Below are 25,057 nucleotides of genomic sequence, written 5' to 3' on the forward strand. Positions count from 1 at the left end.
TGAGCCGGGGAGAGGGAGAGGGAGCGCGCGCGGGGGAGAGGGAGAGGGAGCGCGCGCGGGGGAGAGGGAGAGGGAGCGCGCGCGGGGGAGAGGGAGAGGGAGCGCGCGCGGGGGAGAGGGAGAGGGAGCGCGCGCGGGGGGAGAGGGGAGAGGGAGCGAGCGGGGCGCGGGGGAGAGGGAGAGGGAGCCGCGCGGGGGAGAGGGAGAGGGAGCGCGCGCGGGGGAGAGGGAGAGGGAGCGCGCGCGGGGGAGAGGAGAGGGGAGCGCGCGCGGGGGAGAGGGAGAGGGAGCGCGCGCGGGGAGAGGGAGAGGGAGCGCGCGCGGGGGAGAGGGAGAGGGAGCGCGCGCGGGGGAGAGGGAGAGGGAGCGCGCGCGGGGGAGAGGGAGAGGGAGCGCGCGCGGGGAGAGGGAGAGGGAGCGCGCGCGGGGGAGCGGAGAGGAGAGGGAGCGCGCGGGGGAGAGGGAGAGGGAGCGCGCGCGGGGAGAGGGAGAGGGAGCGCGCGCGGGGAGAGAGAGGGAGCGCGCGGGGAGAGGAGAGGGAGCGCACGGGGAGAGAGAGAGGGAGCGCACGGGGAGAGAGAGAGGGAGCGCACGGGGAGAGAGAGAGGGAGCGCACGGGGAGAGAGGAGAGGGAGCGCACGGGGAGAGAGAGAGGGAGCGCACGGGGAGAGAGAGAGGGAGCGCACGGGGAGAGAGAGAGGGAGCGCACGGGGAGAGAGAGAGGGAGCGCACGGGGAGAGAGAGAGGGAGCGCACGGGAGAGAGAGAGGGAGCGCACGGGGAGAGAGAGAGGGAGCGCACGGGAGAGAGAGAGGGAGCGCACGGGGAGAGAGAGAGGGAGCGCACGGGAGGGAGAGGAGGCCGAGAGAGAGGGAGCGCACGGGGAGAGAGAGAGGGAGCGCACGGGGAGAGAGAGAGGGAGCGCACGGGGAGAGAGAGAGGGAGCGCACGGGGAGAGAGAGAGGGAGCGCACGGGGAGAGAGAGAGGGAGGGCACGGGGAGAGAGAGAGGGAGGGCACGGGGAGAGAGAGAGGGAGGGCACGGGGAGAGAGAGAGGGAGGGCACGGGGAGAGAGAGAGGGAGGGCACGGGGAGAGAGAGAGGGAGGGCACGGGGAGAGAGAGAGGGAGGGCACGGGAGAGAGAGAGGAGGCACGGGAGAGAGAGGGAGGGCACGGGGAGAGAGAGAGGAGGCACGGGAGAGAGGGAGGCACGGGGAGAGAGAGAGGGAGGGCACGGGGGAGAGAGAGAGGGGAGCGGCACGGGGAGAGAGAGAGGGAGGGCACGGGGAGAGAGAGAGGGAGGGCACGGGGAGAGAGAGAGGGAGGGCACGGGGAGAGAGAGGAGGGCACGGGAGAGAGAGAGGGAGCGCACGGGGAGAGAGAGAGGGAGGGCACGGGGAGAGAGAGAGAGGGAGGGCACGGGGAGAGAGAGAGGGAGGGCACGGGGAGAGAGAGAGGGAGGGCACGGGGAGAGAGAGAGGAGCGCACGGGGAGAGAGAGAGGGAGCGCACGGGGAGAGAGAGAGGGAGCGCACGGGAGAGAGAGAGGGAGGCACGGGAGAGAGAGAGGGAGGGCACGGGGAGAGAGAGAGGGAGGGCACGGGGAGAGAGAGAGGGAGGGCACGGGAGAGAGAGAGGGAGGGCACGGGGAGAGAGAGAGGGAGCGCACGGGGAGAGAGAGAGGGAGCGCACGGGGAGAGAGAGAGGGAGCGCACGGGGAGAGAGAGAGGGAGGCACGGGGAGAGAGAGAGGGAGCGCACGGGGAGAGAGAGAGGGAGCGCACGGGGAGAGAGAGAGGGAGCGCACGGGGAGAGAGAGAGGGAGCGCACGGGGGAGAGAGAGAGGGAGCGCACGGGGAGAGAGAGAGGGAGCGCACGGGGAGAGAGAGAGGGAGCGCACGGGGAGAGAGAGAGGGAGCGCACGGGGAGAGAGAGAGGGAGCGCACGGGGAGAGAGAGAGGGAGCGCACGGGGAGAGAGAGAGGGAGCGCACGGGGAGAGAGAGAGGGAGCGCACGGGGAGAGAGAGAGGGAGCGCACGGGGAGAGAGAGAGGGAGCGCACGGGGAGAGAGAGAGGGAGCGCACGGGGAGAGAGAGAGGGAGCGCACGGGGAGAGAGAGAGGGAGCGCACGGGGAGAGAGAGAGGGAGCGCACGGGGAGAGAGAGAGGGAGCGCACGGGGAGAGAGAGAGGGAGCGCACGGGGAGAGAGAGAGGGAGCGCACGGGGAGAGAGAGAGGGAGCGCACGGGGGAGAGAGAGAGGGAGCGCACGGGGAGAGAGAGAGGGAGCGCACGGGGAGAGAGAGAGGGAGCGCACGGGGAGAGAGAGAGGGAGCGCACACGGGGAGAGAGAGAGGGAGCGCACGGGGAGAGAGAGAGGGAGCGCACGGGGAGAGAGAGAGGGAGCACACGGGGAGAGAGAGGGAGCGCACGGGGAGAGAGAGGGAGCGCACGGGGAGAGAGAGAGGGAGCGCACGGGGAGAGAGAGAGGGAGCGCACGGGGAGAGAGAGAGGGAGCGCACGGGGAGAGAGAGGGAGCGCACGGGGAGAGAGAGAGGGAGCGCACGGGGAGAGAGAGAGGGAGCGCACGGGGAGAGAGAGAGGAGCGCACGGGGAGAGAGAGAGGGAGCGCACGGGAGAGAGAGAGGGAGCGCACGGGAGAGAGAGAGGGAGCGGGAGAGAGAGAGAGAGCGGGGAGAGAGAGAGAGAGAGAGAGAGCGGGGAGAGAGAGAGAGAGAGAGCGGGGAGAGAGAGAGAGAGAGAGAGCGGGGAGAGAGAGAGAGAGAGAGAGCGGGGAGAGAGAGAGAGAGAGAGAGCGGGAGAGAGAGAGAGAGAGAGAGAGAGAGAGCGGGGAGAGAGAGAGAGAGAGAGAGAGCGGGGGAGAGAGAGAGAGAGAGAGCGGGGGGAGAGAGAGAGAGAGAGAGAGCGGGGAGAGAGAGAGAGAGAGAGAGCGGGGAGAGAGAGAGAGAGAGAGAGCGGGGAGAGAGAGAGAGAGAGCGGAGAGAGAGAGAGCGGGGAGAGAGAGAGAGAGAGCGGGGAGAGAGAGAGAGAGAGAGCGGGGAGAGAGAGAGAGAGAGAGCGGGGAGAGAGAGAGAGAGAGAGCGGGGGAGAGAGGGATTTCCCATTGATTTTCTCCCTTAAACTGGCCTAACCTTTTTTTTCTAGCCCCTTCTAGGAGACTGCATGGGAGCAATGGTGCATGCAAGTTACATCATGCCAGAACAGGACAGGCTCAAATGAGCCAGATGATTGTCTCCCATTTGTTTGCTCTCAGTTATTTCCCAAGAATTTCTGTAAGATATTTATGCATGTGCGTTTCTTCGAGTAAGCAATGAATACTGGAATGATTTCTGCACCATTTACATTTTGCTTGGTTCAAAAAGTGACAAATATCAGTGTAGAAGTTTAAAAATCTATCTAAGCACTCTCATTATCAATGCCTTTTCCCCTCAACAGTGTGAAATAGATCTAGCATTTTGACAGGAAATATTTGAATACTCCAACATATTGTGTACCTGAGGGTCAAAGTATAATCTCCCTGCATCTTGGTAGAAGCATCCCGGACAAGGAATGTACCATCTGGCATGTCACGCAACTTGTCATTCACTTCTTCCCTACAAATAAAAAAGTGGAGAGATTAGACTGGGACAGTAGACGTTTATTGCGAAGCGATTTTATCCTCTTAAAACCCAATCTGCTGGATTACCACTATGGCAAGACTAACAACACTATTCCGACTGCTTTTAAATGCAAATATTAATTATTCATCCTTGCTACTCTAACTTGCATTTAATGGTTATACAATATGTTATCACTTTCTCTTTCTGTTCTTTACCTTTTTCATTTCCTAAGAGAATTCTTATTGGTAACTAGTTTTACTTTCCTGCTTGATCTTGCATAGATAGCCTTATTAGTAAAGTTGTTGCTTGCCAAAAGATTTTTTTAAGCCATGCTGCTTGATTCAATTGATCCGATTTGACTGAAATTTTGCATGACACACAAAACTGATTTTAAGATGTTATTTCAGTTATATTTAGCAGCAGGATTAGGCTGAGGCCCTTAATTATCAAGTAAGTGGGTTTTGTTAAGCAAAGCTGGCAGCTGCATCGTAACAGTTGATCAGAGTGCACCAGGCACACATGATATACTCACCGAGAGATGTCTCCCCAGTACCATTCGGCATCTTGTAGAGATATGCTTCCACTATCTTTGATTCCATTGGCAGTTATTGAAGTCATGGGTTTAGGTGGCTTTGGAGGAAGAGCTGCAAGCAACAGAAAGAGACAAAACTATTAACAAAGGAGAAACCCAAGAGTCCTCCATATTTATTTTTCATTATGGTAAAATACCTGTGTTTGAATAGAATGGAGAATCAACAGCACAATTAACGTACACTCAGTGCTGGTTTACTATTTACCAATTTTGGTTTGCTATGCTCCTATTTTATGAATTTATCTATGGGCCACTCTACAAAAAAAAATCTTATTCACCCATAAAACAATTGATGGATGCTTCAGATGAGCAGGAACAATGAGCTAAGGGTGGCAGGTGTTAGCAATCAAGGGGAGGAACTAACAATTCAATACAAGTAAAAAAAAAATGGAGCAACTAGTGCAATTCTATGTGCTGCTGTATAAAATGGTTACTGAGCTCTATTCACCAGTAATGCTTCAATGAAGAAAGAAGTTGATGAAAACCTGATGTATATGCTCAGCAGCAGATGTACAAACACAGTGAGGTATCTTAGAAGACCCATGCTCTTTTATAACTGCTTCTGGAAAGTGAGTGAGGAAACCCCCTGTAAACTTCCTTGGATTTAGTTTCTCCTCCACAAAAGGAAAAACCTAATTGAACCAGACTACACTTCTGATGAAAGGTCACAGACCTGAAACGTTAACTTTGTTTCTGTCTCCACAGATGCTGCCAGACCTGCTGAGTATTTCCAGCACATTTTGTTTTTATTTTAGATTTCCAGCATCTGCAATATTTTGCTTTTATTATACAACTACACTGCCTGGTTGTATGGAGGACTACAGGGGTAATCAATTACACTTCCTGCCCACTTCAGAAGGGTCTTGTGTACAAAGTTTACTACCTCCAGTGCTAAGTTAAGTTCCATACTGGCAACAACTACTGTTAACTTCAAAAATAAATTAGAAGTTTGTGATTTGTTTTGACAAGCTATTAACTCCTGTGTGGAGTTTGCAAGTTCTCCCTGTGTCTGCGTGGGTTTCCTCCGGGTGCTCCGGTTTCCTCCCACATGCCAAAGACTTGCAGGTTGATAGGTAAATTGGCCATTATAAATTGCCCCTAGTATAGGTGGGTGGTAGGGAAATATAGAGACATGTGGGGATGTGGTAGGAATATGGAATTAGTGTAGGATTAGTATAAATGGGTGGTTGATGGTCGGCACAGACTCGGTGGGCCGAAGGGCCTGTTTCAGTGCTGTATCTCTAAATAAAATAAATAACTCAGTTTGTTCCAGTAAATGATTACAGAACAATGGTGTGACCTGAGGTACAGGAAGAATAAAAATCATGGGGAGGAACCAACTGGACTCAATGCAATTTAAAAAAGAGAAACTGATGAGATTAAAGATAGCTAAATTTCCAGGACCAGATGTTGTCCACTAGAGGGCATTAAAAGGAGGTGAGGAAATTGACCAACAGCGTTAGTGTTTTGGAAGATTGTGACTCTTGATTCAGGAGTTGTCCCCTTAGTTTGGAAAATTGCCAATGGCACTCCACTGACATAAATTAGGAAATTATATGATTGTTAGTCTGACCTCAGTTGTGGGGTTATTAGGGCTAGCAATACTGAGCATTTAGACAAATGGAGCAAGTCATGTCTAATTTTCTTATATATTCATTCTCAGGATTTAGGCAACTTTGGTAAGGCCAGCCCTTATTGTCCATTCCTACTTGTCCTTGAAGGTAGTAGTGAGCTGTCTGCTCAAACACAACTGAGTGGCTTGCTAGGCCATTTCAGAGGGAAGTTTAAGAGTCAACCACATTTCTGTGGGTCAGGAGTCAAAGACGAGATAAGGATGGGTCGATTTTCATCCCTAAAAGGCCATTTGTGAAAACAATTCAGCAGTTTCTCGGTCACCATTATTTTTATTCCAGGTTTGATTTAATGAATTGAATTTAAGCTCCCCAGCTGCCCTGGTGAGATTTGAACTCACAAGCCTAGTTGAAGTTTTTGAGGAGCAACTAAGAGTAGATAAAGGTGTGTCTAGGGGTGTCATTTAAATGGACTTCCAGAAGGCATTTGACATTAAGAGACTGTGCATAAAATGTGCACGCATGGAACTGGAGGCAACCTACTGACTTGGATAAGGAATTGATTAGGAGGTAGGAGACAGAGTATGGATATTGAGTATGTACTCAAATTGGCAGGATATGACTAGTGGTGTCCCCGGGGGATCTATGCCAGGGCTGCAGCTTTTCACTCTAGTTATACATGACTTGAATGAAGGAACAGAGAGCTATGCATCCAAATTTGCTGATGACAAGAAGTCAGGTGGCATAGTAAATACTGCAGATGGGAGCTGAAAGATGCAAAGGGATATAGATAGGTTAAGTGAGTGAGCAAAACTGTGCCAGGTGGAGTTTAATGTGGAGGAAATGAGAGGTCATCCATTTTGAACCCAAGGAAGAACAAGCAAAATATTTTCTAAATGACAAGAATCTAGAAACTGTGGAACAGCAGAGAGATTTAGGGGTCTATGAAAACACTAAAACCTAGTGGACAGGTACAAAATAATTTAAGAGGCTAGTGGAATGTTGCCCTTTATTTCAAGTGGGCTGGAATAAAAAGAGGTAGAATTTGTGTTACAGCTGTACAGAACTCTGGTTAGAACCTATCTGGGGTACTGCTTTAAGTTCTGGGCACCCCAACTCAGGAAGGATACATTAATCTTGGAAGGGGCACAACACAGATGCACCATAATGATACCAGGGTTAAATTGAGAACAGATTGTATAGCCTAGGTTTGTAAACCTTGAATATAGAAGATTAACAGGTCAATTAGTTGAGGTGTTTAAGATAATTAAAGGATTTGATAGGGTAGAGAGCGAGAGAAACTATTTTCTCTGATGGAAGAGTCCAGAACTAAAATTAGAGCTGGTCTGTTCAGAGGTGAAGTCAGTAACCACTTCACACAAAGGGTAGTGGAAATCTGGAAAACTCTCCTCAAAAAGCTGTTGAGGCTAGGTCAATTGAAAATGTAAAGAGAGAGTCATAGGTTTTATATTAGGCAAGGGTTATTAAGGGTTATGGAACCAAAACAGGTAGATGGAGTTAAGGTATAGATCAGCCATGATCTAATTAACTGAATGGTAGGTAGAACAGGCTTGAGGGACTGAATGGCTTACTCCTGTTCCTAAGAAAAGTAGTTTTCAGTTGTCTCAAATCTGTGGCTTAATTGAAAAACATTTTTTAATAAAGTTAAAATGAAGTCAGAACATAATTTTGAAGTTCTAAGGTTAGAGTCAGAACCAGATTTACAATCTTGAAGTGATCCAAATTTTGGGCACTTTTTATCCACAATTTTGCACAAATCAATGTTTAAAATCAGTAAAGATACTTACCTCGCCTACACAAATCAGATGATGGCTAAACACAAGTGAATTGAAAGTACTGGTCATTTAAGAATAAGAGTATAATTCTCAGCCAATGCTCAAGTCAGTTACATAAAATCACTATGGTGTAGAATTCTACTGATACAGGAGTCACTGTTATACTTTAAGGCCTTAAAAAATAAAAGTTTAAGATGTACAACTATTAGATATCAAGCACCACAAGTCAGCTTGAACATGTTGAGGCTTCCAAAAAGGGTCTGTCCTCAATCAAAAAATGCGCCGAATTGTCTTATTCTTGATAATCATCACCTCTTTATTGGCCACTAAAGCTGTATGACCACAAGTACTTTGTAATGTATCAGTTTCACTATGCACTGTAGGACATTACTTCCAATTGATAAGAAACTTCTGCTGGAAAATGTAGGAAAAAAGTTAATGACAAATGTTGCTATTGGTCAGTAAAATTGAAAAAAAAAAATCAAATTACAAGGTTATTTTCTTTTTGGGTTTCCCTCCCCCCAAGCTTATTTTTCCCCGGCTTATTCAGATTCTAATATGGCTCACCAATCTGTCAAGCAAGTTTCTATTGTGAAACTTTCTATCCAAATGAAACTGATGGATGTAAATATTATTAATTTGTTACTCCTTCCACCAAATATCTAGATTTTCTAGATCTCAGATTATTTTTCCAAGACATAACATTCCATTTAGGAAGCTATCCAAGACCAGATCAAATTCATCCAAGACAAAGTGAAGCAACAGATCACCAGTCACGTCAGAAGCAAACTTATCACATTCTTGGATTGCTATAAAAGTTAACACTGCCCGAGCTGCCAGGCTATGAAATTTACCAAAACACTCCCCAGACATTTTATACTTGAGGGGTTGGCAGTGTGCTTGAAGTCTCCGCTTTAACCCCAAATATCTGGCTTCAAATCTGGTTCGCACCGATGGGACAACTGCTCCTTCAATATGAAATAAGGCAAGGGTAACACCAATCCGAATTCATGTAAATCCACAGAACAAAACTAATCATAATTTGTTTTTAGTGACAATTTTACCAGGAGATGCAGCAGGGATGTATGGTATAGAAATTTAAATATCACATTAGTTCACTGTGCATCAAAGCAGAAACTGCTAGACTCAACAAAGGGCACAATAAATGAAAAACCTTTTCCCAATACATCAAGCACTTAAGTCAAATCTGAAGATAAAAATAAACAGCACTTGTTATAATCCTTGTATAGTGTTCATGCCCCCCAACTCCACTAATTTTCTTTGCACCCCTCCCCTTGAAAGCATCAATACCTGCGTAGGACCTCAACCGAATTGCCATAATTTTGCAGCAGCATTGATAATGAATGCCTGCTATTGGATAAGACATCGCAGCTGAACCCAAGCCAGTTCTCAAAATGATGACATCCACACACAATTCTACCAAGGATCACTGTATGGAGGCCAGCAATGGTCAACTTGGCTAATTTTCTGTTAGCTTGGGGCTCGAGTCCAATTGTAGCACCTTTATCACTGTACTAGCTGAGATGTTACCTCAGCACAGACTGGTGATCGTACTTAGGCCCTTCCGATTGATATGGGTCACTGGATAAAGTGAGTGCTCAGGGGAACCATTATTTCTTACATTTTTGATCTGGAACAGATTTGTTACCACCCCCCACCCACGCACACCTATTGCATGGGTAAATCCATTAAAGTTTTGTTTTTTTCAATTATATTGGCTTTTCTACATACAAATGACAAATGTTCCCACAGGACATTGAATTCATTCCACCCCACCATAAAAAGCTCCCAAAATTTCCCATGGATTACAGAAGACTTTTGAATTTCAAGCAAAGGAAGCATTACCTCCGGTTTGCAACAAGTCTAAGAAAATATAGAACAATGTCAAGTTACTTCCTATCAAATATATTTAGTGGATGATTTCTGAATGTTTACCTTGCTTGTTGCCTTATAAATCTTCCAAAAAACACACAAATTTGGCAAGCTAAAAACTCGAAAATAGAAATACAAGTTAACGTTTTGTTTCCTGCCCTTCATTTGAATAAAATGAACCCAAAAGCAACCTCTCTTTCAGATGCCAATCAGATGCCACCATTTTCTGTTTTCAATTTTAGTATTTGCTCAAAAAACAATATAATTTATCCACAACAAGGAGAAAGATACTAATTCAGATCAAAACTTTAGTTTAATCCAAAAGTCAGTCTTGTGAAGTTAATATTCTGAATTTTCCATCTTGCTGGATTGTAACTCTCAACCTCAGAGAAGCTCATTTAGCATCCTTTAAACTTTAACCTATTAAACCCATGCAACATTCACTGCTAATCAAATACACCCTTAAATTATACACAACACTCAAAACAATTCAATTAAAAATCTTGCCACTTCATGAAAATTTTATGATATGCTTTTTTTTTAAAATAAAGTCTAACGACAAGTCTTTTGATTATTGGATCTATAAGCTGTAATTACTCTCTAGCTATGTTGCCCAATAGAACTGTGTGCTGTTAGTTTAGTTTGGCAATTGCTATGGTTACAGATTCTTAACCTACAATCATTCTTGCTGATGCAATACAAATACAGAAATGTGCTTTCTATGGGATGCTTCAGGCTTAATTTTCCCATTATGTTGTTCACCATAATGAACGGTCATTTGCTGTATTTCTATTCATTTAAAAAAAAATTCATTGCAGGCATTTCCTCAGATTTCAGAAAGGATGTGTGAGGACATCCAGCTAGGAGCTTACTTAAATAAACTACGCTTTATTTTGGAACTCAAGTATGCTATGCAGATTACTTCTCTTAAGCTTGTCATTTCAGCTTCTCTTAAGATGTCACTGTAGACCAGCACTTAATTCTGGAAAAATACTTGGGCAATTATTTAAGATGGCAAAGGTTCTGATTTAACTATTTTGTAAGAAATGAAGAGAAACATTACAAGACAATATTATGTCACTTTACCATTAAAACCTCAGATGGTAGAATGTCTAGCCTGCAGTATCCCCTTTAGTCACTATCAGGATTATTGAACAACACAAAAAAAAGGAAGAGGGTGATGAATTCTAAAATCAAGTATTATGGACTGGGACTATCCACTTTGACAATGCTTTTAATAAATGCATCCTTATCCACAGTTCAAAAGAAGTGAATGCAATCAATTTGCTAGAATGCAACTGTTTTTTGCCTACCCAATGCATAAATGGATCAGGTCATTTAAGTTTCAAAAAAACTTTATTGTGGCTTTTGATGCAAAATTAACATTTCCACCTTCCCCATTTATCTTCTTGTGTGGTTATGTATTCCTCTTTAGCTACAAAGAGGACAAAGGACTGTAAGGGTATTGCGAACAAAGTTTCTAAAAATTTGAATACTGCAACTATAAAGAGGTATATGCACAACTACAAATGTGGTTACCTGTATCAAAAAAGTATCAAATGAAAATATGATTAATATTTTAAAGTAAGAAAAATACATATTTTAGAATCACAGCAAGTTTACTACACAGGAGGCCACTTGGCCCATCGTTTCTGTGCTGGTCAAAAAACGATCCACCCATTCGAATCCCACCTTCCAGCATTTGGCCCTGCAGATTGCGGCACTTGAGGTGCATATCCAGACTCCTTTTGAATGAATGGAGGGTTGCTGCCTCAACTACCCTTTCAGGCAGTGATTTCTAGACCCCCGGGCGAGTTCACCAGTTCAAAAAGGTTGCAGGTTGAAAGGTGCCTTCCATGCTCCCATCATTACAGTCTTGGGCTTAACTGGATTCGCAGCGAGGAATGTGGCTGGTGCTTTGCTGTTTTATCCCAAAAACTGTTACTGAATAACACTGTTGAACAATTTTCAATATTTGAATTTTGAATGAAGTCTTTTAATTCACTTTTAATTCAATGCTAAGTTAGCTCCAAAAGAGGATGTACACTTGGCAAGCATCCTTTTCCTTCAGCAGAGGTATTAGAATGTATGTATTGGAAATGTGCAGGTGGGCCCAGTAGAGGCTTGGCCTCCGATATTACTATGTTGAAACAAGACTCCAGTAATACTTTAACTGGATCTGTTGTCAAATTTTTTTAAAACTGTATTGCGCAAACTAAATAGGAAAACTGAGATAGCCTGCTCTAAGGAACTGCGCACATTCTTAAGCAAGAACACAATTGGCAGCCATCAGTTCAGATTCACAAGTCAACCAGTCCCAAACCATTGAGCGCATGCATCATTGAAAACACCAAATGAGTAAATTATACTGCGACTTGGGTGGGGCAGGGCGGGGGGGGTGGGTGCGGGGGAAGAAGCAAGAAGAGAGGCAGACTAATTTAGCTTTGTTCTAATTCTTTCATTAGAGTTTAGCTTCATGACTGACAAAACATGCACTTCACCCTAAATCAAATGAGACAAAAAACTCTGGTCAGTTTGATCTCAACTCAGAACCAGGTGTTCCTATCTTCTGTTTGGTGACACTTTACTGTCTCTTAAACCTCCACATGCCTTTTAGGGATTACTTCAGGAATCGGTAGTCTCCCATGCGGGTGAATTCTACAGAAGTCTGTTCCACTGTTTAAAGGTGGTGTCAGCAAGGTGGGGTCATAGTTTGGCTATGGCACACACCCCTATTATGGGCCAGATATGGTACAATCAAATCTGGTAGATGGCACTGCAATCCTTGCCAAATAAAAGGGCCCTGGACATTCACATTGCAGTTATTCATTACAAAAGTCACATCCCGAGAGCGCTTTAAACCCTAAATGTTTACCACAGCTAACATGGTGAAGCCCATTCTTTAATGGACAGTCTGTTCTGACCCTAGATGTAAAACTTGTGAATAGGGATTTCCTGCAAGTCCTGGAGTCATTAAATAAATTAGTTAAGCTATATATTTGTTAGACTCATATTTCATCACACTCCCAGCTACTCCAACTACCTATGTTACATCCTTTCAACCTTGGACTCAAAATACAGCTGGTTACGTTGAATTAAACAGTTGAATATAAACTTTACATTATAAATATTGGCATCTAAAGTTAAGGTGCACCAGAATTTGCTATAAAATATGCCTATATATTTCACTGTGAATTTCTGTTCAAAGCTCACGATGGTTTGTCAGTCAAAATATACCAGCAAACCTTTAAAAATATACCAAATGTTAACATTGGCTCAATTTAAACCAGCAATGCCCTTTAAAAATAAATATACTACAACAGCCCATCTGTAGTAACAGAAACAAAAAGTTTAAATACTGCAGAAGGAAAATGAGCGATAGGCCCACTATCTGAAACAGCGTCACGATTCCTCAGAACGCCCAGAGGTGCCATCCAGAACCATTCCTCACAAACCATAATTTTGAGGTTTAACCCAACAATTACGTCATTTCAATACTACCTAATTTTAACACAACTCTCAATGCTGGTTAAAATGAGACAGGGTGGGAATTATCTGGCTGATCTGACATATATGAAACTATCCTAAGTTTACTGTATCATTAAGTGGAAAGAAAACCATTTTGGAAAAACCAGGAAGAACATTCATCACAGAACTTTTTTTTAAAAAACAAGTCTGTATAATCTGGGTACTATTTATTTTTAATACAAGGAACACTCACTCGGAAAATGAATAATTATTTTGGTAACACTCTTATAGAAGCAAAGCAAGCATCAACAGTAGCTGGGGAAAGCAGTTTTAAAGAACTGGTAAAATAGTTCAAAAAATGCAGATTTTATATAAAAAAACGACTGTATTATATAGGTATAATGGCAGACAGGATCTAAAAATTCAAACAACGCTCAACTTCAATAGAAATTAATATGAAGCTATTTATTGCATTTATAAATGCTTATGTTTTTAACAGCCAATTTTAAAAGTTTTAATCCCCTGCCTCTTTGTAAATGTGCACTCCAACTGACATTCTCCATTTCAATAGATATTTCAGAATGTTACATCTTTACTGCCTTACCGTGTATGGTAAATGTTTCTGATAGGACGCCGGCATGCAATACTAAGTGCAGTATATCTACTTCACGCATTGTCAGTTCCTTTATGTGTGCCAGATTCAATCCTTGGTATCATGCTTGCTAATGAGGTTGAACTCGGCATTTGCTGAATTTTAAGCCCTATATCAGAAGCTCCTGGCAGTATTAACCTTTTGAATGGAGACGGTGTTCCAGCCAATCAGAGTGCTGCATGAGGATCGTATGTTTCTGACGTTGTAGAGGATAGTAATGAAGTGCAAGTGCATTACAGCAAGCAGCAGATATTAGGAACACACTAAGCTCCGACATACATATATATATCATACACACCCCAGGAAAGATAGAAGCCGTCCTTCGTTCGATACAAAGCTAATGTTTGGAACTTTATCAGTTTCTCTGAAATGAATTTATAAACCTCACTAATCCTTCACACAAGGTTTTGATTTACTCGGGACCTATCCATCAACACTTTCTTGCTGTTCAATCTATCCCAACTATTTCCCCTTAAACCATTTGCTAAGGGTTTTGACAACCAACAGCCGAGCACCTGAAAATGAAGACAATTCAGACAAACCATCTGCAGTGCAGTTTGAAATAATCACTGGATTTGAAAAAATAAACTGATGAGACCAATTTTACATAGCTTCATAGCTGCAACTCACCATCCCCCCCACCCCCCATTCCCTCCCCACAATTATTACTGGCAACGCAACAAAAATTATTCCATCAGCGTTACTGCCCAATAGTTTAGGAATACTATTCAAACGTACTAATCCACCATCAGATACAGTTCTTCTCACCAGAATAATAATCTAAAACTATGATCTAATTTCTGTCTTAAGTGTAAAACAGCATTTATGTTATCACTTGGTATAAATGCAGTTTGGCATAAATTAAAATGTAAAGTAAACCTCAATATCTCAATTATGCAAGAGTTTCTGTTGATGTTTATTCTTCAAATTTTGTAATTAAGTCAGAGCTTCTCTGAAAATGTGGTACAGATGGGACTTGTATTAAACATAGCACACTGTTCAACCATAGCACAGAATCATAGAATAGTGCAGCACGGAAGGAAGCCCACTTGAATTATTTTCAATTTGATAGTATGCATTAAATTGCAATTGTAAGCATATAGCAAACATTTAGAGTACAAAACATTACCTATCAAACAGCTTTTTGTTCAACTCTTTCACAACATAAGGATTCAGTAACATTGGATTTTTAACTGACAGTATTTTTTCAAATGGTTCAGGTACACTGGCATGGAGAAAACATTGTAGACCAAGGATCTCACTTTTATTCTGAGAAAGCCAACAAAAGACTGGTTTTCTACCATATAAGAAAATGAATAAAAGGCAGGGAATATAACTAACTTATCCACTGACATTAGGGAAAAGGATACTGCTCTGAGGTCTATGAACAGTGAAGATCAAGAGACAGGATAAAAAAGAAAAGCAAAGAGATCGACTTCAAATGTGAAGCCATTGACATTTTTCAGACCTGAAATGTTTACACAGCTTATATTTACATAATTAAGTTTCTAAATTGATTTACCCGAAAATAAATCACAGGGTTATATAATTCATAAACCAAATTCAGTCTGCCTCAACTCCCATTACTTTCTCTAGCGCAGACATTGCTTCATGAGTTGAGTTGACAGTATACAAAATAGCTCCAAATTTTCTAAAAATCCTTACATCCTTTGGCTACGCTGTAACCACCACCAAAATTATGTTCATCTGTAACCGATCAAGATGGATCCCAGTACCGTGAATTGTTCCGAGCTTGGTTTACAGCTTCAACTTCACTTGGCAACTCAAATGAGTTTATTGGTAAAATAATACAGAAGATATTCTATTCTCCCATGTCTGAATCATTACAGAATTTTCCTTTATTTCCCCCTTCAGAATAATTGGCTGTTCTTACGTGTAAACCCCAAATCTCCATAGTAAAGCATAATTACACTTGTTTGTTTAACACAATGTCAGTATCCTTCCACTTTTACCATCTAATTTATAAATGCTAGATATTTACTGCAATTCCATTAAGAGAAAGTTGTCAATCATTATAAGCCTAACACAGAGTCTGAAATGCACAAAGAATCTCATAATATGTGACTGAAGACCTACAGAAGAGCTGATTGAACACACACTCTGACCGGTAGTCACCCCTAAGATAGTTTATGCCTGCTAGCAGTAGATTTTCGCCTAGCTTAATCCATCAGAACCCTTGTGACCAGCTGTTCTGAGGATGGGTCTTTCCTGGCACATAGTTTCTCACTTTTTGGTTACACCCTCTAAGCATGAAAAGCGCCAGTCCTATTAAGCTGCAGCGGTCATATAGTAAAGTCCTCACCACCCACCAAGCTGACATTGTTCTGTTTGAATTACATGGATAATTATGTTTTAGATCAATATTTTCAAAGTTTGGGAAAATTGAAAAGGGGGGGGGTTGGGGCGAACAAATTTGCAGAGCCAGGGAATTCAATTGGTCGTATAAGATCTTAACAGTTTGGTTAATATACACAAGTTAGGCTATAGCTAAACTCAATCTGTGGGCAAAGTGCTTGCAATATACATCTACAACAAGTCCTGAGCCATTTTATTTATGGATAGATAATTTTTTGCCACAATATACATGAGGCAAGCAGTTGGATGTTTAGTTAACAGGAGCTCAGACCCTGCTGAGGCCTCTGTATCTGTTTAACTAGAACAGCTTCTGTTTGGAAGGGATATTTGACAATACTGCTGCTGCAATCACAGTAAAGCATCCTTTTTGATTTAACTGTATGAATACTCATGTAGAAACAAAGCTCAAATTGCATGATTGATTCATTCTTGGAGACACTTATGAGTTCGGACACAAGTTAGTGTGCGACCAGGGCTGCTAATGTATCTAATTGTATACACTACTACATTGCTATATTGGTATTCACAGAGGATGCCCTTTGCACTAGAATGTGTTTTTTTTTTAAATTAGTAATTGCTGCTACAAATAATCCTCATTTATATTACCACAAAGATTAAAATATAAAAAATCTGTCCCATCACTATATTGAATAATAAAATGTGCAATATTTTAACTTATACAATGAGGATGTATCTGGCCAAATGAGAAATACAAAAAATACAACAGAATTACAAGCATTTAGATTTGTTTCAAAATTCTATTGAAGAATTTTACAGGGTGCTAGCAATATATTATTTATGTTTTTTTAAAAAACCATGGCCTTCCATGTAGGACTTGGTAATTTAACAAGTCAATCATCAGGAATTAACTGCAGCAGCACAGTTAAGCAACACCCTGACAGAACATTAGTACAAAGCTCAGCTGTTTTAAAGGAGGCTTGCTGCTGTGACAGTATCAGGGGCTGAGACATAACCCCCCTTCTCCCAGTCCCCTTTAGTGGCTGTGTAACCTTAGCTGCATAATGTACATGGCCGAGTCCCATCAGGATGTCAAGGCTGGAAAAATGAATGTAATATAGGTGGCGTTAATTCCTATCACTATGCATCTGGTAACCGTATGCAAATAAAAATAGTGGGAACAAATAAGCCATTGCTCTGTTGCAATTGCATAGTTACTTTTAATTTTTGCCCAGAGGTTTTGGAGAAATATAAAGAAAATATTCTTGACTTTTACAAGACTTCTACTCTGCGTGCTATTGCTTTCTCAAATCTAAGTGACATCATTTGCAAAGACATGGTGATGGCTGTACAACATCTGCAGAATACAAATGATATTCCTGCCAGCATTAAAGCACTAGTTCCTAAACTGTACTGTGGCTTTAACTGGTTTTATGCTTTTAAAAAATCATGCTCCTTATTTTCAACCACTTAGGTCAATTTTGCAGCTTTAACAAATATCTTTGCAGATGTTAGTTGACACAAAATGTTAAGGGGCAAGATTGCAAACCAGTTGGTATTGAAAGAGTTACTAGGCAATGCATTCCTTTAAAAGTGTACATCAACTATTTTTAAAATTGCTCAAAACATCTACTGCATTAACTCACCAAGTATAAAATAAAAGTTAAAATGGCTGGTTGCAGAAATAGCTGTTGCCTCTGTAATCTCACCTAAGAATCCCTAGACATTGCAATGCGATCTGCGGTGATCCAAAGGGAGAAGCAGCCAGAAGAAGGGGGGAGTCTGGCCAAACTCTTATCATTACAATCACATCCAGAAAGTCACCAGGCTAGCAGGATTTCATGGACTGTGTAGCAGCACTCTGCTGGGAAGAGGCTGGCCAGCGGATCAGGGTAGTGCTGAGTTCACACACCGATTAGGTATTCAAAAGCTCATAAAAGAACACTACAGCTTCCAACAGAAATAACACCAAGTTCAAACAGAATCATGTTTCTCTTCAATAAATATTAAAATGAAACATCTGCAGAAGCTCCTCCCCTCCCCCCCCCCCCCCACCACCCCCCACCACCAATCCCTATCTGAAAACGGTTAGATCCTCACTCTCTCCATTGTCTCCTAAACTGCTGGGAGTCTGTTTTTTTTTAAAAAGGAGCATTATGAAACTTTTACTCTTTCATTATTAACTCCAACAGGACCAGATTCCCTTTAAAACTTTCACAATTATGCCATTCCAGCCCATCTGGATATTGACAGTAGAATTGAGACAAATCGAATACTATTTCACTAAAGAACTTCTGTGAACAGAGACATTGTAAATGCAGTTGTATTGTCAAAAAACCACCACTAAAACGGTCAATGATTATTTTGCACTTTTTCTAAATATGCCCTAAGAATGCAATAATTAGAGTTTCACAAAATGTTTCAAATCTCTGCATTATATTAGACTCTCAATTTTCCCCGTACCATTTCCTCTCCAAAAAGGTAGGGCAATGTTAGACTTTATAAATACTGCTTGCGTCCAAGGAAGCAACTGCTTTTTATTCTATCTGCAAGGCTAATATGGCCTACAAAGCTGCTCTTATTGCCTATGCTGTTCACATTAACTCCCTTGCATGCAAAACTTTCCCTCTCCTGCTTATGACAACAGGGCTGCTGGCATTCTACAGAGACCAGTTTTACTATTCAAAAGTTTTTTCTTAAAAGTGTAAAAAAAAATGTAAGAATGCAATCAAAATATTCCCCTTTCACAAGGGGAATTCAGACTAACAAATTTAATATTGAAGTCCTTCTTTGTAAAGTTTCAAACAGCAGATTTATTAATTTCACTATGAATATGCACAAAGGATTTGTGAATTTCAGAAACAGTGTCAGCATAACCATGATTTCAAAGTCCAATATGCCAAAAGCTTTTCCAAGAAATAAAACAGTAAATGGGGATCAGGCCTGACCAACAATAGGTCAGAAATTGCAAAGGCTCTGCACAGACCAGCGAAAACACAAAAGGAACAAAGGGTTGGGGTGGGAGGGAAAACCCGTACAAACTCAGACTTTAAGTAGCTAAGGAATGAGAGGATAAAAAGAGACCAAGGTAAAATATGAAGACTTGTGTTACCTGGAGGATCCATTTCAATGTAGAATATTAGCTCTGTCGAATAGGGCATCATCACTTCTCTCCAGTCTGCATCAGATTTGTCCATATTCCAAACTGTGTTGTACATTGTCTGCGCAGTATTAATATTTTCTTCTCTAATATAAAATGCTATCACACAGCTGAGACGTTAGTGTTTCTGAATCCCTGCTTCAGATGTGCTCTTCAAAAAAAAAACCTTTTTGTTGCTGTCACTGCTGAGTTTTAAAGGCTCCTGGTTCAAGAATAAAAGCTGTAACACTCATGGGATAGATAGATGGATGAATGAATGAATGTAGAAACCAGCTCTACGATTGTGGGCTCAGTTGAAGCAGAGCCTGGGCTTCATGTTCGAGCTGGGGGGAGGAGGGGAGCTGACTGACCGGTGACCTTTCACATCAGCGGGCGGTACCAACTGCGGCCGGGGGGGGGGTCAACACCATCCTTTAATCATTTAAAACAGACAGACGGCTTTCCTTGCAAAACAATCTATGCAAAAGGTCCGAACCCTGCCGTCCGTTTATTGTAACTGTTCGACCGGGTTTTTTTTCTGAAAGAGGAATGTTTACACGCAGATGAAGCACATGTAGTTAAGTTCCCATCTCCCCCCCCCCCCGGTCTCTCAGTGCAGCGGGTGGTGGTACAGCCCGGGCCGGGCCTGCCTGTCACAGGCCGTTCCGCCGCCACTGCTGCTGCCGCCGCACGCAAAGCTCACAATTACACCGCGAATCAGAATAAGACCAGGAGCTGCGTCTTTGTCTCCGTTTTTCCACAGGCTGATCGAGTCCCCCTTCCCCCCCACCACCAACTCAAGTCTGAGCCAACCCCCTGACAGGCGCAGTCTGATTGGCTGTGCAGTTACCAAGAGGGACAAAGGCTGATCTGGAATACAACAGCCAACTGATCTGTCTGCTTAGCTGCAAGGGGGAACCAACAGATGGCTGAAAAGCTGAGTGCAGGACTAAACTGAAGCCCTTCCCCCCCCCCCACCTTTAGTGCTCATTGAATTGTGTTTCCTGCCATTGTTTGAGTGCTGGAAGAATACACATTTAGCGGACAATTACTTCAAACCAAACGATCAAAAATCAATGGCTTATGTTGCAGATTGTTCAGACACCCAGAACCTTGCTGCTTGCAAAGCCTGTGAGCACAAGATCGGCTGCTAAGATATGCAGAAGACCTTAACTCCCCAAAGAATCCAACCTTTGTTAACCCTTTGTTCTACCAGACAAGTACACTGAAGTCACCATAGAAAACACTAAACCATTTATTGCAGACCAAGATGTTTTGTAAGCTATCCATTTTACAGAAACTGGTATACGTGATATAAATAGATGAGAGATTTTAAATATTATTGACTGTTAGAAGTTCAACAATTCATGAGCTTCAGTTAAAACAGAGAAGCCGACCAATCCATTTTAGCACTAGACAAAGTATCAAATACTAAGTATTTTACTGACATATTAATAGATTACATAAAATAATGTGTACTCATAGCTGAGCATCAGCTTTTAAATTTTAGTTACTGATCTAATCTCCCCCACCCATACAAGGAAAAAAAATCTCAGCTAGAATCAGTACATTAAGTAGTTCTTGTGAAGAAAAAATTGTTTACAGATAGAGACAATTGTTATGTTTGCTTGTTGAAAGTATCCTACAATGATCACTAGCACTAGTAGCATGCTCCTTTAACAAAATACCTCCAGTACAATGTTAATCTATATTTAGATTTGCATTGCTGCCATTCTTTGCTTTGTGCAGTCAAAATTTCACATCTGCGAATAAAATCCAAGAAAGCAGCTATAGTTCAGCAAAAACTTTTAACTGTTTACAAGCTAGTGAAATAAGAAGTTGGTTAAATTTCACAGCAGCCATCTTATCAGGGACTGTGTGCTAAAAGTTGAAAACAAAAAGAGAACTTAGCCTTTAAAGTCATATATCTCTTCAGCAGGCCCACTTATCACAACCAGGCTATACTAGTATTTGATATACAGTTCAGCATTGTCAAAACTGCAAAATAACCCCCTTTTTAGCCAAAGATAAAACAAATATGCAGTTTTTCAAGTTTAAAAAAAACTTACACATGGTATTGATGATTTTAAAGCAACAATGGTTCTAAACTTCAGATTGAACTCTATACATATAATGGACCAAGAGAGTTTAGGTTTCAAACAGGACTTAGACATTGATTTTCATCAACCAAACTCACTTGTTTAAGCCTAAAGTGGGTCATAAACAGCTTAAAACTGGGTTAAATTTTCCTACAAACTTTATGTACAATCTGTAACATTAACATTCAAACTTAACTGGAAACTGAGGTAGTTAATTCTCAAATTAAAGTTTGATATTTCTCAGTGTATCCACTAGGTGGGGTATCTGATCACCATCCATTGTGGCTTAAAAATTGTGCATGGTGGCTCGTGAGTTACAGGAATAACATTAGGAAAGAAATCCAGCAGCCTACAGAGTCCTTCCCTGCAAGCTGAAGGAAGAATGGCTATGATCCAAATTGGAACAATGATTGATGGAAGATCATGATCTTTTGCAGAGCATCTTTGAAAATAGTCTGCTCAATCTTGAACTGCTTAAATTCTTCAAAACCAGTATTTCTTATATGAACACAGCAATCAAAATTCTCTGCCATTTTAGATACTGTTAGCTCCATTGACAAGCATACCATAACTACACGCTGCACAACAGTTCAGGAAGGATCAATGACCCGTTGAGTTACTTCACTGTGAAATGCATCTACTTTTCCCCCCAGAAATGTTACTTGAAGTGCTGAGACAGCTTTGGACTCTTCAACTTCCTTTTAATATTGGTTTTCTTAGATAAAGGGTCTGATATCTCAAAGTTTAAAATGGAGTTTGAAATAAAACCCAACATGTTCTTGTGAGCTTTAAAGTACATCTCGTTCTAGACCTCATAAAATATAATTGTTGCAACACAAACCTTCAATGAAGGCCATCGGAGCAGCAATATCCCATTTCTAATTATCTGCATGCCAATTTCATAGGTTCCAATCGAAGCCAACCTATGATTTCTGTATAATCATTTAGAAGTGGGATTGTTAGTAAATAGACTGGCACAAATAAAAATGTAAATTAATTTTAAAAATAATTGGTTATAGATAATTAGGGCAATTCAGTCTGGGTGCAACAGTTGATGACACAAACAACCTAGATATATTCTCCAAGCAAAGCTTATTATTTCATGTATTTTTTTAAAAAGGCCTTCATCTGTAGTATTCTACGAGACAATGAAGAAAACTAATTTTATATGTGTTGAGGAGGATGCAAAAATGCTGCACTGTTGGGTTAATAACTGGGATCGATATGATTTCTCTGATGTACTCATTGCATTAGCCCTGAATTGCTTCAGGGAGTTATGGAAATCCCTAGTTCTCGCTACTGCATACTTAGTTTCACACCAGCTTTAACCAACATGGTGATGTCATGCCTAGTTGCAATGTGACCTGCTCTGCTCGCCTGATGCAACATTCTACCAACCGTTTCAAGCAAGTCATTTTTATTCCAAGCTATTATCAGCTGCAAGCACTGTCCTACCTCCACTGAGAGGAATGAATTAGGTTTCGTTTTTCTGCAGCAAAGAAAGAAAATTGTAATTTATAGTTTCATTCTGTTCTTTTTCTTAGCAGAGCTGATTGTAATACAGGCAGTATAATTCTGACAGGTTTCAATATTTTGCTTCTGTTCTATTTATATACTCTTTCCCCCTATGGTTTTCCTCTAAAAGTAATTATCATTCCAGGTTACTTTAATGCCGTCCCATTTATTTCTGCTGCTAAACTAATGTTCTCTTACAAGCAAATTGCTAACCTTGGTGGTGCTCTGGACTATGATGCCTTGGTTTCTCAATCCTAAATAAAGTAACATGAAGTGAGAAGCCTGCAATTCAGTATTAGTCACAAATTCAATCCCATTTGATTCTTCAAAAACTATTCAAAAGTTCAGGTAATGGAATGCCCTTGTTGGCCTAGTAGGCAAGTGCATCACCCAGTCATGAGCCACACAGAGCAGAAGGTCCCAGATTCAATCTGTGCTGATAAATCTAATCTCAGTACATCTGAACTAAGGAGGAAGAAAAGAAACTGTCAAAGCTCCTGCTCTTAAGTGCCAGCAGGTTTTTACTTCCCCTGGGGGCATCAAACTCAATTCTTTATCCTGCCCTCAGATAGGCATACTTTTTAGCATAAACCAGTGGTTACTGATTTGGGACACATTCCCCTCTCACGCCAGTGGGATACAAACCAGACGTTGTGCCACACTGCTACCCTGGATGAGATCAACTAATTCAATATCAAACTGGGGATCTTCCTCATTTTTATAGTCCAGTAATACACTAGGCAATATACTTCCCTAAAGAGTCATCAGGAAGCTCTAGGTAGCTTATTTACTGAAGCAGTCCTCATGCCAGGTTTTGTTGTCAGAAGCCAGCAACTCCAAATGTTATTTAATTAATATATTGGTCCATGAAAAAATGTTTTAAAAAGTATTAAATATTTATAACTTAGTATGCCTGGACTTTGCTTCAGAGTTGTCATTTTTGTGCTTGTATCGAGGACAGGCACAGAAATTCTGCATGGTAGCACCTATCTCAGATTACTTTAGTGGGTATACCTACACCAAATGGACTGCAGCGGTTTAAGAAGGCAGCTCACCACCACTTTCTCAAGGGAAATTAGGGATGGGCAATAAAATGCTGATCTTTCCAAGGATGCCTATATCCCAAGAAAAAATAATTTAAAAAAGCCAATGGCCAGGAACCAGCTTCCAAAATGTTCTTGCCGTGATTAAATTTTGACGGTAATTAAGAATTCCTTCACATGGGGGGGGGGGGGGGGGCGGGGGGTGGTGCTGGATTTTGTTATCACGCCACCAGGAGCGGTGGCAGGTGCACAAAATGTCAGCTGTCCCACCTGTGAATTTCGTCAGCACGATTACGCGGTGGGCGCCCACTTAGTATATTGACGGTAGCCAAGTCCCCCATCACGTGGTGGGGGTGGCATTGGCAACACCATTTGCAGTGCCTCCCAATGTTGGATTGCAGAGTTCCCCCTGCTCCCTCTCCCACAGTACCCACTTGCGGAGATCCCCCCCCCCCGGCCCCCCACAGTACCCACTTACAGCATTCCCCCCACTCCCCCCCACAGTACCCACTTGCAGAGTTCCCCCCGCAACACCCCCCACCACCACAGTACCCACTTGCAGAGTTCCCCTCGCAACACCCCCCCCACCACAGTACCCGCTTGCAGAGCTCCCCGTCCCCCAGTACCCGCTTTCAGAGCTCCCCTCCCCCCCCCCCACAGTACCCGCTTGCAGAGTTCCCCCTTCCCTCCCCAACAGTACCCACTTGCAGAGCTCCCCCTACCCCCACGGTACCCGCTTTCAGAGCTCCCCTCCCCCCCACAGTACCCGCTTACAGAGTTCTCCCTCCCCCCACAGTACTCACTTGCAGAGCTCCTTCTCCCCCCACCCACAGTACCTACCTGCAGAGTTTCCCCCTTCCTCCCCACAAACAGTACTCACTTGCAGAGACTGCCTCCTCCCCAACAGTATACACGTGCAGAGTTCCAACCTCCCCTCACATCTGCAGATTGGCCTTAGTGCCAATGTCCAATGTTGAAACAAATTCAACAAGATAACAAGGCATAACTTATCCTTTTCGGGCACTGAGGACTCTCGCCTCAGTGGCACCACCCACCACCCACTGACGGGAAAGTGAAGGCACTGAGTGCCGCACGTTATTCCAAAAATTGCGAACAGCTGGTAGGATCGCGGCGAATTACATTCTCATTCATGCTGAACAGTATTTATTATATTTAAAGTACGGTCCCATTGCACAGTGGCGCAGTGGTTAGCACCGCAGCCTCACAGCTCCAGGGACCTGGGTTCGATTCCGGGTACTGCCTGTGTGGAGTTTGTAAGTTCTCCCTGTGTCTGCGTGGGTTTTCTCCGGGTGCTCCGGTTTCCTCCCACAAGCCAAAAG

General features: G+C 42.9%; 1 protein-coding gene across 5 annotated transcripts in view; it reads right to left on the bottom strand.

Moving 5' to 3' along the window:
- Nucleotides 1-25,057, bottom strand: part of pik3r3b (phosphoinositide-3-kinase, regulatory subunit 3b (gamma)) — a 727,809-nt gene that overhangs the window by 40,079 nt on the left and 662,673 nt on the right. For 2 of the 5 annotated variants that reach the window (XM_068037088.1, XM_068037087.1), the window contains 2 exons: nucleotides 4,148-4,259; nucleotides 3,511-3,609 (listed from right to left, as the gene is read on the bottom strand). In XM_068037088.1, coding sequence (XP_067893189.1) covers nucleotides 3,511-3,609; nucleotides 4,148-4,259 — 211 coding nt within the window. Of the gene's footprint in view, nucleotides 1-3,510; nucleotides 3,610-4,147; nucleotides 4,260-13,539; nucleotides 13,645-17,630; nucleotides 17,863-19,033; nucleotides 19,827-25,057 lie in introns of those variants that run through there. The other 3 variants (XM_068037089.1, XM_068037091.1, XM_068037090.1) reach the window with 3 other exon arrangements.

This window comes from Heterodontus francisci, chromosome 8 (assembly GCF_036365525.1).
Source record: "Heterodontus francisci isolate sHetFra1 chromosome 8, sHetFra1.hap1, whole genome shotgun sequence".
NCBI lineage: Eukaryota > Metazoa > Chordata > Chondrichthyes > Heterodontiformes > Heterodontidae > Heterodontus > Heterodontus francisci.